Source organism: Aegilops tauschii, chromosome 2 (genome assembly GCF_002575655.3).
Source record: "Aegilops tauschii subsp. strangulata cultivar AL8/78 chromosome 2, Aet v6.0, whole genome shotgun sequence".
NCBI lineage: Eukaryota > Viridiplantae > Streptophyta > Magnoliopsida > Poales > Poaceae > Aegilops > Aegilops tauschii.
Window position 1 is genome coordinate 57,015,531 of NC_053036.3, and position 15,063 is coordinate 57,030,593.

At 42.0% G+C, this 15,063-nt stretch overlaps 1 protein-coding gene across 1 annotated transcript; it reads right to left on the bottom strand.

Annotated features, from left to right (window-relative positions):
* Positions 1 to 8,904: 8,904 nt before the first annotated feature.
* Positions 8,905 to 11,708, bottom strand: LOC109775345 (uncharacterized). The gene is made up of 2 exons (XM_045232584.2): positions 10,121 to 11,708; positions 8,905 to 9,226 (listed from the first exon to the last, which is right to left on the bottom strand). Exons 1-2 carry the CDS (start codon positions 11,508 to 11,510, stop codon positions 9,096 to 9,098), a joined length of 1,521 nt encoding a protein of 506 aa, XP_045088519.2. The 5' UTR covers positions 11,511 to 11,708; the 3' UTR covers positions 8,905 to 9,095.
* Positions 11,709 to 15,063: the final 3,355 nt, after the last annotated feature.

Genomic DNA, 15,063 nt, shown 5'->3' on the forward strand with positions numbered 1-15,063 from the left:
CTTATTCGCTTTTTTGGTGATTAAAAACACAGAAGAAAAAACTCCTATATGGGCCGGCCCAGCGCGGGGCATATTAATATATGGAGTGAACCTTGGATCCCAAGGAACAACAAGAAAGGTTATCAGCCACAAAGGAAATAATGTGATCACTAAAGTGAATGAGTTGATTAATCCTATGATGGGATGAGGATTTGGTGAAGCAAACCTTTATTCCAGAAAATGCAAGAATCATATTTCAAATTCCAATTCAAGAACATATTGATAATTTTATAGCATGGCACTTCGACAAAAGAGGTACCTTTTCTGTTAAATCTGCTTATAGAGTAGCAGTTGATACTGCTGCTCGAGAATCTAGTACAGGCTTAACTTCCACCTCAAGTGCAGATGAGGAACACGATGATGTCGCTTGAAGCTACGTCGTTATTTCCCCAAAGAGGAAGGGATGATGCAGCACAGCGGTGGTAGGTATTTCCCTCAGATACGAAACCAAGGTTATCGAACCAGTAGGAGAACCAAGCAACACAACGTAAACAACCCCGGCACACAAATAACAACACCTCGCAACCCGACGTGTTAAAGGGGTTGTCAATCCCTTTCGGGGTACGGTGCCTCAAGATAGGCAAAGGACGTGAGGTAAATTTGTAGATAGGATAAATAGATCGCAGAACAAATAAATTGCAGCAAGGTATTTTTGTATTTTTTGGTTTAATAGATCTGAAAATAAACGCAAGGAAAAAGTAGATCGCAAGGCAAATATATGAGAAAGAAGACCCGGGGGCCGTAGGTTTCACTAGTGGCTTCTCTCGAGAAAAATAGCAAACAGTGGGTAAACAAATTACTGTTGGGCAATTGATAGAACTTCAGTTAATCATGATGATATCCAGGCAATGATCATTACATAGGCATCACGTCCAAGATTAGTAGACCGACTCCTGCCTGCATCTACTACTATTACTCCACACATCGACCGCTATCCAGCATGCATCTAGTGTATTAAGTTCATGGAAAAACGGAGTAATGCAATAAGAACGATGACATGATGTAGACAAGATCCGTTTATCTATTGCGGCAGATATGGATCCCGTCTCTTTATCCTTAGTAGCAACGATACATATGTGTCGGTTCCCTTTCTGTCACTGGGATCAAGCACCGTAAGATCAAACCAACTACCGGGCACCTCTTCCCATTGCAAGATAAATAGATCAAGTTGGTCAAAAAAATCCAAATATCGAAGAAGTAATACGAGGCTATAAGAGATCACACATGTAAGAGATCAAAGAACTCAAATAACTTTCATGGATATAAAAAGATATAACTGATCATAAACTCGAAGTTCATCAGATCCCAACAAACACACCGTCAAAAGACTTACATCATATGGATCTCCAAGAGATCATTGTATTGATAATCAAGAAAGAGATAGGAAGCCATCTAGCTACTAACTACAGACCCCAAGGTCTACAAAGAACTACTCACGCATCATCGTAGAGGCACCAATGGAAGTGGTGAACCCCTCCGTGATGGTGTCTAGATTGGATCTCGTGGTTCTGGACTCTGCGACGGCGGGATGAAAATTTCGTCGACTCCTCTAGGGTTTCTGGAATATTGGGGTATTTATAGAGCAAAGAGTCGGTCCAGGGGGCACCCGAGGTGGGCACAACCCACCAGGGCGCGCCTGGGCCTCCTGGCGCGCCTTGGTGGGTTGTCCCCTCCTCGGGACTCCCCTAGGTGCAACCAGGGCCCGTTGTGTTCCTTCTGGCCCATAAAAAATCATCATAAATTGGCGTGGCACTCTGGACTCCTTCTGATATTGATTTCCTGCGATGTAAAAAACATGCAGAAAACAGCAACTGACACTTGGCACTATGTCAATAGGTTAGTACCAAAAAATGATATAAAATGACTATATAATGATTATAAAACATCCAAGATTGATAATAAAACAGCATGGAATAATCAAAAATTATAGATACGTTGGAGATGTCTCAGCATCCGCAAGCTTAACTCCTGCTCGTCCTCGAGTAGGTAAGTGATAAAACAGATTTTTTTATGTGGAGTGCTGTTTATCATGTCATATCATATTCTTTTCTTCATAGCATGGACATTTGGACTTTTATGTGATTTAAAGCAATAGTCTAGTTTTGACATAATAATTTAGATACTCAAGCATATCAATAAGCAACCATGTCTTTCAAAATATCAATGCTAAAACAAGTTATCTCTAGCCCATCATGCTCAAACATTGATCCATTCATGAAATACACTCGAATATTAGCTACACCCAATACTTAAGTACAATCATATTGTCCCCTAGTTGGTGCTTTTATAAGAGAGGATGGAGACTCAAAAAATATTAAAAATTGCATAAATTAAAAGAAAGGCCCTTCGCGGAGGGAAGTAGGGATTTGTAGAGGTGCCAGAGCTCAAAGCGAAAAAATAGAGATAAAAACATTTTGGGAGGTGTATCCATCCCACCAACGAAAACGACTTGGAGCATCCCAACACTTTCCATGCTAGATATATCATAGCCGGTTCCCAAACAGAAAATAAAGTTTATTCCTTTTTCCACCATAACTTTCACTTTCCATGGCTAACCGTATCCACGAGTGCCCTTCATACCAACAGTTTCCAAGGAATTTATTATTTGACAACATAAAGTAAATTCATTTTGCATTTTGGGACTGGGCATCCCTAATACCTTTGCCTTACTCTTGTGCAACGACAAGTGAATAAACACTCATCGTGAGAATAACACATCTAGCATGGAAAATATTAGCTACCCGTTACCGTTCCGCGAGCGAAACAAACACACAAAAGAGAAGTTCATTTTGAAAATTAGAGATGGCACATGCAAATTTGCTTAGAACGGCGAAAGAATACCGCATATAGGTAGATATAGTGGACTCATGTGGCAAAACTGGTTTAAAGGATTTTGGATGCACAAGTAGAGGTCATACTTGGTGCAAAATGAAGGCTGGCAAAAAAATTGAGAAGCGACCAACCAAGAAACGAATAATCTCATAAGCAAGCATTAAGCATAATTAACACCGAATAATGCACCACAAGTAGGATATAATTTTCATTGCATGATTATTGACTTTCGTGCATGCATAGGGAATCACAAACCTTAACACCAATATTCTTACTTGAGCACAATTACTCATCAACATAACTCACATATCACATCATCATATCTCAAAACTATTACTAAGAATCAAGTTTATTTTGTCCAATGATCTTCATGACATATATTTTTTCCTTCTTTATCCTTCTTGGATATCTATCACTTTGGGCCTAATTTTCATGTGTTGCTTTTCATAAGCTCAAATAAATATAAGTGAAGATCATGAGCATAACATATTTTCTTTCTCTCAAAATAATTTAAGTGTTGCAAGAGAGAATTTCTTCAAAATTTTACTAACTCTCAAATAAATCTAAGTGAAGCAAGAGAGCATTTCTTCAAAAATACTAAGCACACCGTGCTCAAAAATATATAAGTGAAGCACTAGAGCAAGTCCATTGCTCATAAAAATTTAAGTGAAGCATAGAGAGCAATTCTAACAAGTCATGGCATAATTTTGGCTATCTCAAATAGGTGTGTACAGCAAGGATTGATGACTTAAAACATAAAATAAAACAAGCAAAGACACATATCATACAAGACGCTCCAAGCAAAACACATATCATGTAACGAATAAAAATATAGCCTCGAGTAAAATACCGATGGTCGTTAGAAGAAAGAGGGGATGCCACTCGGGGGCATCCCCAAGCTTAGTTGGTTGCTCATTCTTGGATAATAGCTTGGGATGCCGGGGCATCCCCAAGCTTAGGCTCTTCTATCCTTCTTTCATCCATCATAAGATAACCCAAAACTTGAAAACTTCAATCACACAAAACTCAACAAAACCCTTGTGAGATCCGTTAGTAAAAGAAAGCAAACCACTACTATAAGTGATGTGTCAAACCAATTCTTATTTTGTTTTTGTATTATATCTACTGTATTCCAACTTTTCTATGGAAAAAACTCATCAAAGAAAACCATAGAGCCATCAAAATAAGCACACAACACAAAGAAAACAGAATCTGTCAAAATAGAACAGTCTGTAGTAATCTGGAACTTCCGAATACTTCTGTAACTCCAAAAATTCTACCAAATTAGGATGACCAGCATAATTTGTATATTAATCTTCTGCAAAAAGAATTAGGGAAAGCTCTTTTCTGTGATTTATGGTAATTATTTTCGTGAGCACAAAGTTTCTGTCTTTTTCAGCAAGATCAAACAACTATCACCCCGGAAGATCCTAAAGGCTTTACTTGGCACAAACACTAACTAAAACACAAAAAACACAATCATAACAGTAGCATAATTGTGCTAACACTCAAGAATAGAAAGCAAAAAGCAAAAATAAATTTTATTCATTGGGTTGCCTCCCAACAAGCGCTATCGTTTTACGCCCTTAGCTAGGGATAAAGCAAGGATCTAAGTTTTGTCATCCTTGTCCAACTCTTCAATCAAACACTTAGAAACCTTCAAAGATTTGGCATAAAGACCTTCAATAGCAATACTCCTCGGAGTAAATTTAAACATTTCATTCTTACAAAAAGGATCTCTTATCACTTCAACAAAATCCGGATGGATGCTAATCATCTTAAGGTCTCCTTTATCATTATTACTAGAAGATGCACCCTTGTTTCTAGATTTCTTACTCTTTACGGGAGTTTCCTCAACAATTTTAGTGGTAGTAAAAGCCATGCTTAGATTACTAAAGATTTCTTCCAATTTATCGATCCGAGACGGACTTTCTTCTGTTCTTTCATGGATTAAGGTACCCTCTCTCTTTTAACAACTTAAAAATATCGCCCGCTTTTGACCCAAGATTAGTAGCAAAATTATACATCTTTTTGTATATAATTTCCATATGATCTTCGGTGAGCATTTTCTTTTCAATAGCATCAGTCTTTCCATAACATGCTCAAGAGTCAAAATTTTTTCATTAACCATAAGAGGTGGTGAGCCTACTAAATTTCCCATAGCATTAAGAGCATCAAAAGGAGGACTCATTAAGAAATTTCCACCGGTAATCGTATCAAGGACGAATCTATACCAAGTGGTGATGCCAACATAAAAACAACACAAAAGCACAACGGTAGATTGCTTACGGATAGATCTATTATGAGCATTGCAAATTCTATACCAAGCATCTTTTAAATTTTCTCCTTCCCTTTGTTTAAAGTTGAGGACCTCGTCCTCGGAAGTGCAAGCAATAGAGGAAGAACTATCCATACCGCCAAACAAGGATGCACGCAGAAACAGATCCGGCAAGAAAACGGCGAACGGAAAAAAAGAGGCAAATAAAACGGCAAATTTTTGTGAAGTGGGGGATAGGAAAATGAGAGGCAAATAATGTAAATTGAAAGGAGATGAGATTTGTGATTAGGAACCTGGTTATGCTGAAGATCCTCCCCGGCAACGGCGCCAAAAATTCCTTTTGATGTCGCTTGAAGCTACGTCGGTATTTCCCCAAAGAGGAAGGGATGATGCAGCACAGCGGTGGTAGGTATTTCCCTCAGATATGAAACCAAGGTTATCGAACCAGTAGGAGAACCAAGCAACACAACGTAAACAACCCCTGCACACAAATAACAACACCTCGCAACCCGACGTGTTAAAGGGGTTGTCAATCCCTTTCGGGGTACGGTGCCTCAAGATAGGCAAATGACGTGAGGTAAATTTGTAGATAGGATAAATAGATCGTGGAACAATAAATTACAGCAAGGTATTTTTGTATTTTTTTGGTTTAATAGATCTGAAAATAAACGCAAGGAAAAAGTAGATCGCAAGGCAAATATATGAGAAAGAAGACCGGGGCCCGTAGGTTTCACTAGTGGCTTCTCTCGAGAAAAATAGCAAATGGTGGGTAAACAAATTACTGTTGGGCAATTGATAGAACTTCAAATAATCATGACGATATCCAGGCAATGATCATTACATAGGCATCATGTCCAAGATTAGTAGACCGACTCCTGCCTGCATCTACTACTATTACTCCACACATCGACCGCTATCCAGCATGCATCTAGTGTATTAAGTTCATTGAAAAACAGAGTAATGCAATAAGAAGGATGACATGATGTAGACAAGATCCATTTATCTATTGCGGCAGATATGGATCCCGTCTTTTTATCCTTAATTGCAACGATACATACGTGTCGCTTCCCTTTCTGTCACTGGGATCAAGCATCGCAAGATCGAACCCACTACCGGGCACCTCTTCCCATTGCAAGATAAATAGATCAAGTTGGCCGAACAAAACCCAAATATCGGAGAAGAAATACGAGGCTATAAGAGATCATGCATATAAGAGATCAAAGAACTCAAATAACTTTCATGGATACAAAAAGATATAACTGATCATAAACTCGAAGTTCATCAGATCCTAACAAACACACCGCCAAAAGACTTACATCATATGGATCTCCAAGAGATCATTGTATTGATAATCAAGAGAGAGAGGAAGCCATCTAGCTACTAACTAAGGACCCCAAGGTCTACAAAGAACTACTCACGCATCATTGGAGAGGCACCAATGGAAGTGGTGAACCCCTCCGTGATGGTGTCTAGATTGGATCTCGTGGTTCTGGACTCTGCGGCGGCTGGATGAAAATTTCGTCGACTCCTCTAGGGTTTCTGGAATATTGGGGTATTTATAGAGCAAAGAGTCGGTCCAGGGCGCACCCGAGGTGGGCACAACCCACCAGGGCGCGCCTGGACCTCCTGGCGCGCCCTGGTGGGTTGTCCCCTCCTCGGGACTCCCCCCAGGTGCAACCAGGGCCCGTTGTGTTCCTTCTGGCCCATAAAAAATCATCGTAAATTGGCGTGGCATTTGGACTCCTTCTGATATTGATTTCCTGCGATGTAAAAAACATGCAGAAAACAGCAACTGGCACTTGGCACTATGTCAATAGGTTAGTACCAAAAAAGATATAAAATGACTATATAATGATTATAAAACATCCAAGATTGATAATAAAACAGCATGGAATAATCAAAAATTATAGATACGTTAGAGACGTATCACACGACGAGTTTGATTGGCAAAAACTATGGTCGCTTCGCCTCCCAAATAAAGTGCTTCACTTTTTATGGCGTTTATCTACAAACAGCATACCAGTACGAGCAAAGCTACAAAGCAGAGGTATGGAGGTAGATACTCGATGTCCTTTATGCTTTAGATGTGAAAAAGTGGGAGGACATTGCTTTTTTATGTGTAAGAAAGTTAAGGAGGTGTGGAGGAGATTAAATCTGGAGCATGTTAGACTACTTTTGGTTGGCTTTACTAGTGTCTTAAGCACCATAGAACAAATTCTTAATCTTGAAGAGGACGTTAAAATAAAAATATGTTTGCTTCTTTGGCAGTGGTGGCATATACGCAATAAGGCAAACTCGGGTGAAACTTCTTTCTCGCGTGAGGATGTTTGCTCTTGTATTAATTATCATGTATCAAGTGTAATGAAGAGCAATAAGAATACTAAAGGGCAAAAGCAGCAGCTGGAACAAAAATGGTCTCGGCCGCCAAATGGTTTTCTCAAGATTAATACTGATGCAACTTTTCACAGGGAAACCAACTCCGGCGGCTGGGGATTCATCATCAGAGATGACCAAGGCAGAGCGATGGCTGCAGTGGCGGGCAAACTGGCGCATATCTCAGATGTTCTGCACGCGGAAGCTTTGGCTTTGTTGTATGCTATAAAAATATCTATTAATATAGGATGTGATAAGGTTTTGTTTGAAACTGACTCCAAGCAGGCAAGCAGCTGATGAGGGCAGTAAACTCTAAAAATTATGATCTAGCGAATTTAGGAGCTATTATCAGGAGCATCAAATTCCAAATGCATGTGGGGTTTTCTGTTAGTAGTGTTGTGTCTTGCCCTCGGGATTGTAATAGGGTGGCACATGTTTTAGCTGCATATGGAGCTCATCTTGGAGTTGATGTGTGTGAGACTTGGCTGGGCCAACTCCCAGACTTTGTGCTGGACTATGTAAAGGGCGATTTGCCCTGTACTATTATATAATGGAATGCATTTGGTGTTCCTTTCAACAACAACAAAAAACCGGCGTGGGCTATCCCTCCTTAATAAGCTCGAGGTCTTCCCTAGTCTGGAGGAGGACCTGCTGCTTGTGCTTGTTTCTTCAGGCCACCATGGTGGTGGATGAAGGGCATGGATGGAGTAGTCATCCTCGTTGTGCAGATCTGGTCGGTGCTCATCGGCAGAGGTTTCTTGGTGGAGCTACGGCGCCAGAGTGGCTGCCGGTCTTCAATGGCCTCCCTCTGCTTCTTCTGGAAGGCAGCCAACCCTATTCCTCCCGGCTTGTATGCCTATTGGGAGGCAGTTCCAGACTCTGCTCGGAGGCCATGGTCAGTAGGCGCTGCAGCTATGGCGATTTCGTTGTCCCAAATGATGCGTCCCCGGCGACGGCGAGGTTCAATCCGGATGGAAGCTGTCTTGGACGCAATTGCATTTCTATATTTCTGTTCAGGATCCTCCTTGTAAGATTTGCACTTAAGATTTGTCAATATGTTTCCGCATACGAGAGTTCGGCATATTTGCATATGTTTCCGCGTACGAGAGTTCGGCATATTTGCACTTAATATTAGGAGTGTTCAGCATATTTGCACTATGGAATCCGACCACTCAATTTTGCAACAGCTTGACAGGCTTGCATCGTCTCAATCCTACTTGGAGTTTTTCACACCCAGATCGCGAGGACCCGCATTGTGCAGCTCATACGTCGTGCGTACGGGTGTTTGTCCTCCCAAACAGCCCAGGAGTGATGGTCAAAAAAGGATTTGTCGGCTTATACACTGAATAAGCAGGCAAATAATTAACCTAGTACTAGATGAATAAGCAGGCAAATAATTAACCTAGTAGATGTATATAGCATTACATTGCAGAACCAATGATCATAGATTGGGCAAACAGGCATCCCAGCAAAGTTTGAAACTATTAATTGTGTCCTAATATCCAACATACTCAATTGGCCATGAAAAGAATTGCAAATAACCCCTGACAACGGTGACCATGTTAACCCAACATCATTCCAAGTCCATAGCATCCCCTTCATCACCCATCGTAGGAAGATGGGTGCTGGGATTGATCACAGGCAGCTTCTTCCGAAAGGATCCCTGCAACACCGACCCTGGTCGCTTTGTGGTGCCCTTCGAATCTGACAAAACCAAAGCCCCATGTATTAGTTTGGAAAAGACGAGTCTAAAAATAAAACAGCCAACACTCAGCCTGCTAGTGCAACGTAGAGACTTATAACCAACAAATTTCACTTCTCAATGATTGACACAGATTTAATTCTTGGGAGTAGATAGGAGTCCAAAAATCACAACATTTATACTCCCTCCGTTTCTAAATATAAGTCTTCCTAAAGATTCCACTACGGACTACATATGGAGCAAAATGAGTGAACCTACACACTAAGTACGTCTATATACATCCGTATGTAGTCTGCATTGAAATCTCTAAAAAGACTTGTATTTAGGAACGGAGAGAGTACTTAGAAGACATTATATGAAGTTGCATCCAATAGACCTCACATTAACTATGGTAACACATCATTCTCACTACCGCTAGCAGTTTGAAATCAAGTTGAAAAATCAACACTCATCCTGCAGCTAGCGAGATATGGAGACTTAAAAACAACAAATTTCATTTCTCAATGGTAACACAGATTTCTAGGCAGTAGAAATCACAACGTTTAAACCTACAAAGCCATATTAGATGAAGTTGCATTCAATAGACCTCACATTAACTATGGTAACACATCATTCTCACTACCGCTAGCAGTTTGAAATCAAGTTGAAAAATCAACCTGCAGCTAGCGAGATATGGAGACTTATAAACAACAAATTTCATTTCTCAATGGTAACTAACACAGATTTCTAGGCAGTAGAAATTACAACGTTTAAACCTACAAAGCCATATTAGATGAACTTGCATTTAATAGACCTTAGATTAACTATGGTAAACAGCATCCTCACTATCGCTAGCAGTTTGAAATCAAGTTGAAAAATGTGCATCTTATCAGAGAGTGGTGAAAAGGTAGAGGTACCTGGAGCGAGAAAGTTAGAGATGATTGCGCGCGTGTACGCAAAGTCCATACAAGCTTCTCTGTGTGTGGTGTATTTTGCGGTTCGCTCTATCTCCTTGTTCTTCATGTTAACAGCAATCACCTGTGACACACTATCATCCATGCTGGCCTTGGTCATCAGGTAGAGAACACCATCATGATGGGAGCTGAGCGTGGGGTGAGCAACAAACAGGGACGGCTCCATGGGGTTGACCAAATCACAGGAATTAAGTTCTCCGTCCTTGCTGAAACCCGAATCACCAGGCGCCATGCTCCATGTGACGGCCGTCCAACCATTCGGGGTGCGCGAGCCCGGGCTGGCATGGAGCTGAAGGTCGACGAACTTGATCCGACCATTCACCACGGCGATGTCCCGGAAGAAGGAGGAGAAGCCATGAAGACGGAGGTCGTTGTCCGGCTGCATTGGCTCCGGCAGCGGTACGTAGTGGAGCAGCCTAGGGCCGGGGGATTCCTCCTCCTCAGCAGGAGAGGGGACATGCACGTCACAAAGGAGTATGCCATGCCAGAGGTCGACCCAGCCCATGGCGCCTCCTACGGTGATGACCCTGTTGCAGAGATGCTCGGGGGGAGCGTCCTGCGGCCGTGGAAAGGCCGTGGGTGTGCGGCTCCAAGCGTCAGCGACGGAATCGTAGATGTAGAGAACGTACTGATTAGTACCATAATAGCAAAGCGTTGCGATCTTGTAGGCATCATAGTCGTCGCCGGTGGTGTGGGATTTGCGACGGCGGGAAAGGGCGGGGGCAGGGTTGTGAGAGAGGGTGGGGGTGGGCGGTGTGAAAGGGAGATGCTTGCTGGCGCTATTGGACCGGTAGCGCAGGATGCCAATTTCGTTATGACCCAATTGGCATTCAGATTCATACTGCTCCGGAAACACCTCGCTGGGGGGGTGCGGAAGCAGTGTGAGCTGAGGAAACTGACTGCCAAGGATTGGGGCGCGGTAAACGAAATAGACGCAGCTTGGGGAGTTCTGCAGGGTCCAGTTGTGTATCAGGCCGATGACGGCGAGGTTACCCTCCGTTGCGAAGATGGTAGGCTCGCAGCGGAACTGGCTGGGGTCCCTGCTTGTGTAGGACATGCAGAAGTATGAAATATGAGGTGGCTGGGAGAGGCAGAAAGTGACCTGCAGAAAATCCTGCTTGACACCGCCGCCCCTTACTTTCCTGGAGACGGGACACTGGGCAGTGGTGTGGTTACGCTCGTAGATCATGTAGGCGGCGTTGTCGACGAGGGCTTCATGCCAGTCCCAGGAATCATCCTCGGCTTCCCCATCGCCGCTTTCCGGCGGAGGACGCAGGGACTCGTCGTGATAGAACTTGCCGAACAAAGATTCAAGAAAACCGTCGTCTGACATCTCGATGGGATCTAACACTACCGCTACTAGTATTTATCGGAGCTGCGGTGGAGTTGGTACTGGAAGACTGACACGGATTGCGCAGTAGGAGACGGAGGCGGAGACGGATTGAGATTGATCTCATCTCTTCGATTCTGGAAGGGAACAGAAGCGGAGGAGGAAGAACTACAGAAGCAAAAGCAGAGTAGAGTGACAGAGGATGCTGGCGGAGGCGGTGGGTGGAGGCGGAAATATCTAGCGACCGAATGCTTCTCCTCTCCACCCTGGCCGTTGGATGGCTTGCCCCGTCTATCTACGGCTCTTCTTTGTGATGGCTTCAAACCCTAGCCCCCCACCTGCGCTGCAGTCCCACTAATTTTTCTTTTTCTTTATTACCTTTATATAATTTATTAATGACGAAAAAACAATTATCTAACTACCGTCGCTGCACGGATCACCGCGTCCGTCCGTACAAAATCGACAGTGCTAAGTTTGACCATTTTTGCTTGGCGAGTGGAGAACTCTGATCATTTTTTTTTTGTCGAATTGATGATGATGCAAAGATAGCGGGTGTCTGCGGCATATCCCGTGCATTGCTTTTCTTTTTTTTGGAACATCATATCCCGTGCATGGTTGTTTACGTGTATTTTGCGTTTACATTTTTCAAAAAAATTCACATCAAATTATCTTCCTCTAATTTTAAGCTTGCATTTTTCTTCATTTTCTACTTATTTGTTTGTTGTCTTGCATTGATCGTTTCGAGGTGCCTGTTTTTCCCTAGTTTTCTAAAAAAGAAAAAATGTATCTCAACTTTATGCTAACTTTATACTTTACTATCCTGTTAAAAAAAACTTTAGACTTTACTATAATATTGTACTTCCTCCGTAGAGAAATATAAAAGCGTTTGGATCACTATATTGAGACACTCATTTTAGGATCGAACGGAGTACTATATATATATACTATTCCCTCCATTCATACATTTTTTTTATATGCTTTCCAAGGTTGTCTCTGACCGCCGGTTAAAACAATAATACGGTACTCCTCTCTAAACTTTTTTATAAGACGTTTAAGATAGTGACCTAAAACGTCTTATATTACCTACATTCTGAGAATCTTCTCTTAGATTTATCTTGATACGGATGTATCCGACACTAAAAATATGTCTAGATACATCCGTATTTACATAAATCTAAGACAAGCTTTCTGGGATGGAAGGAGTATTAGTTTACACAACGAGTACTATACTGTAAGATTCATATGTGAAATGAGTTTTCAGTGATATAATTTTTATAACATACATCGCATATATTATTAGTTTTATCAATGTTAGAAGGCAATCTCAAAAACGTATCACGACATCTCCAATGCTAACGCTCAAATCGGACACCGCATCCGTTTGCGGACCAGGGGGCAGTCCGTGGACACTGGTGCGGGAGCCGGCCATCCAACTGTACCCGCACACATCCGCACCTATTCTTTTTAAAGTCCGCACGGTAAACATATCCGCATATCTAGTTCTAGGTTAGCTAAAAAATGTTCAAATGCGGTAGTGGTTCTAATTTAAATACTGCGCCCTCCGTTCCTAAATATAAGTCTTTTTAGAGATTCCAGTACAAATTACATTCAGAGCAAAATGTGTGAATGTACACTTTAAACAAGTCTATATACATTTGTATCTAGTCCGCATTGAAATCTCTAAAAAGACTTATATTTAGAAGCGAATGGAGTATAATCCAACAAAAGTACTCAAATTATAGTAGTTCAAACTTGAATTTAACTAGTACATATGTACTAGTTTTCCTCCTTAAGAAACCACAGATGCTCAATCAAATTATCCTTTAGTTATTCATGAGTTGCTCGATGCCGAATTTGTTGATGCATTTGAACAAACTCATCAAAAATGGCCAGATTCTCCTCTGGAAGTTTGATAGACTCACCCATGCTCTCAAATTCAAGAGTTGCGGCAGCATCGTCACCCTCATCCTCCACGGTCATGTTGTGCATGATCACACAACATGTCATCACCTCCCACAAGGTCTCTGGATCCCATTGCTTGGCATGTCCATGAACAACTGTAAAATGAGTCTGTAGGACTCCAGATGCCCTCTCCGCATCCTTTCTAGGTGCTTCTTTTCTTTGGGCAAAGTGAGACTTTTTCTGACCAGCTAGCTCAGATATTGTCTTAACAATGGTAGCTCACATACGATAGATACGATAGTAGCCCATGTTGTATTCGTGCCCATTGAAAGTATAGTTGCAAGGAGTAGCTTTCCCTTCAACCCTTCTAGCAAACAATGGTGATCGATGTTGCACATTGATGTCAATGTGAGACCCGGTCACTTCCAAAGAAAGCATGCCAAATCCAAAGATCATGTGATGCAACTACTTCAAGAATGATTGTGGGTTTATTAACATGACCCTGATATTGCCCTTGCAGAGCTTATGGGCGGTTCTTCCATCTCCAATACATGCAGTCAAGAGATCTAAGCAAACCTGGCCACCCTCCTGCTTCAGACATTGCTAAGGTCCTCTCGGTGTATGCGACAGTTGGTTCCTCAGGTACTTAGGTCCAAACACCGAGACCACGGTAGTAGAAAATTTGACCATGATGTCTCCGCATTGTTGGAAATATGCCCTAGAGGCAATAATAATATGGTTATTATCATATTTCCCATTCATCATAAATGTTTATTATTCATGCTAGAATTGTATTGATCGGAAATTTAAATACATGTGTGAATACATAAACTATATCGTGTCCCTAGTAAGCCTCTACTAGAATAGCTCGTTGATCAAAGATGGTTAAGGTTTCCTAACCATGGACATGAGTTGTCATTTGATAATGGGATCACATCATTAGGAGAATGATGTGATGGACAGACCCAACCGTAAGCTTAGCATCGGATTGTTTAGTTATTTGCTATAGCTTTCTTCATGTCAAGTATTTGTTCCTTCGACCGTGAGATCATGCCACTCCCAGATACTGGAGGAATGCCTTGTGTGCTATCAAACGTCACTTCATAACTGGGTGATCATAAAGGTGCTCTACAGGTATCTCCGAAGGTGTCTTTTGGGTTGCATGGATCGAGACTGGGATTTGTCGCTCTCTGTGAAACAACCAGGAAGGCAACCAAGGAGGGCCCAAGACACCAGGGTGCGCCTGGCCCCCCTGGTGCGGCCAGGTGGGTTGTGCCCACCTTGGGAACCTTCCCAATTCCGTTTTCCCTTCATTTTGCTTGTTTCCCAAGATAAAAAAAATCTTTATATACCCCCCGAACGTATTGACACCGTATCACGGAGAAATCCTCTGTTCTTCTTTCTCTCTGTTTTTCTGTCAGATCTAGCAAAGCCAGGCATCATGTCTTCTCCCTCTTACAACAACGGGGAAGGAGATGCTTGGCTGATGAAGATAGAACTAAAAAGGGAGGAACCAAAGAAAGCCACCAAGGGTGACAAGGTCAAGGAAGTCGCGAGAGATCAAGTTCCGACAGAAGGGCAGGTCGTTCACTACAAAAGAAATACACTTCCATGATGATACGTGTTTGTCACAGTAGGTCACGTTTTCTGTCAT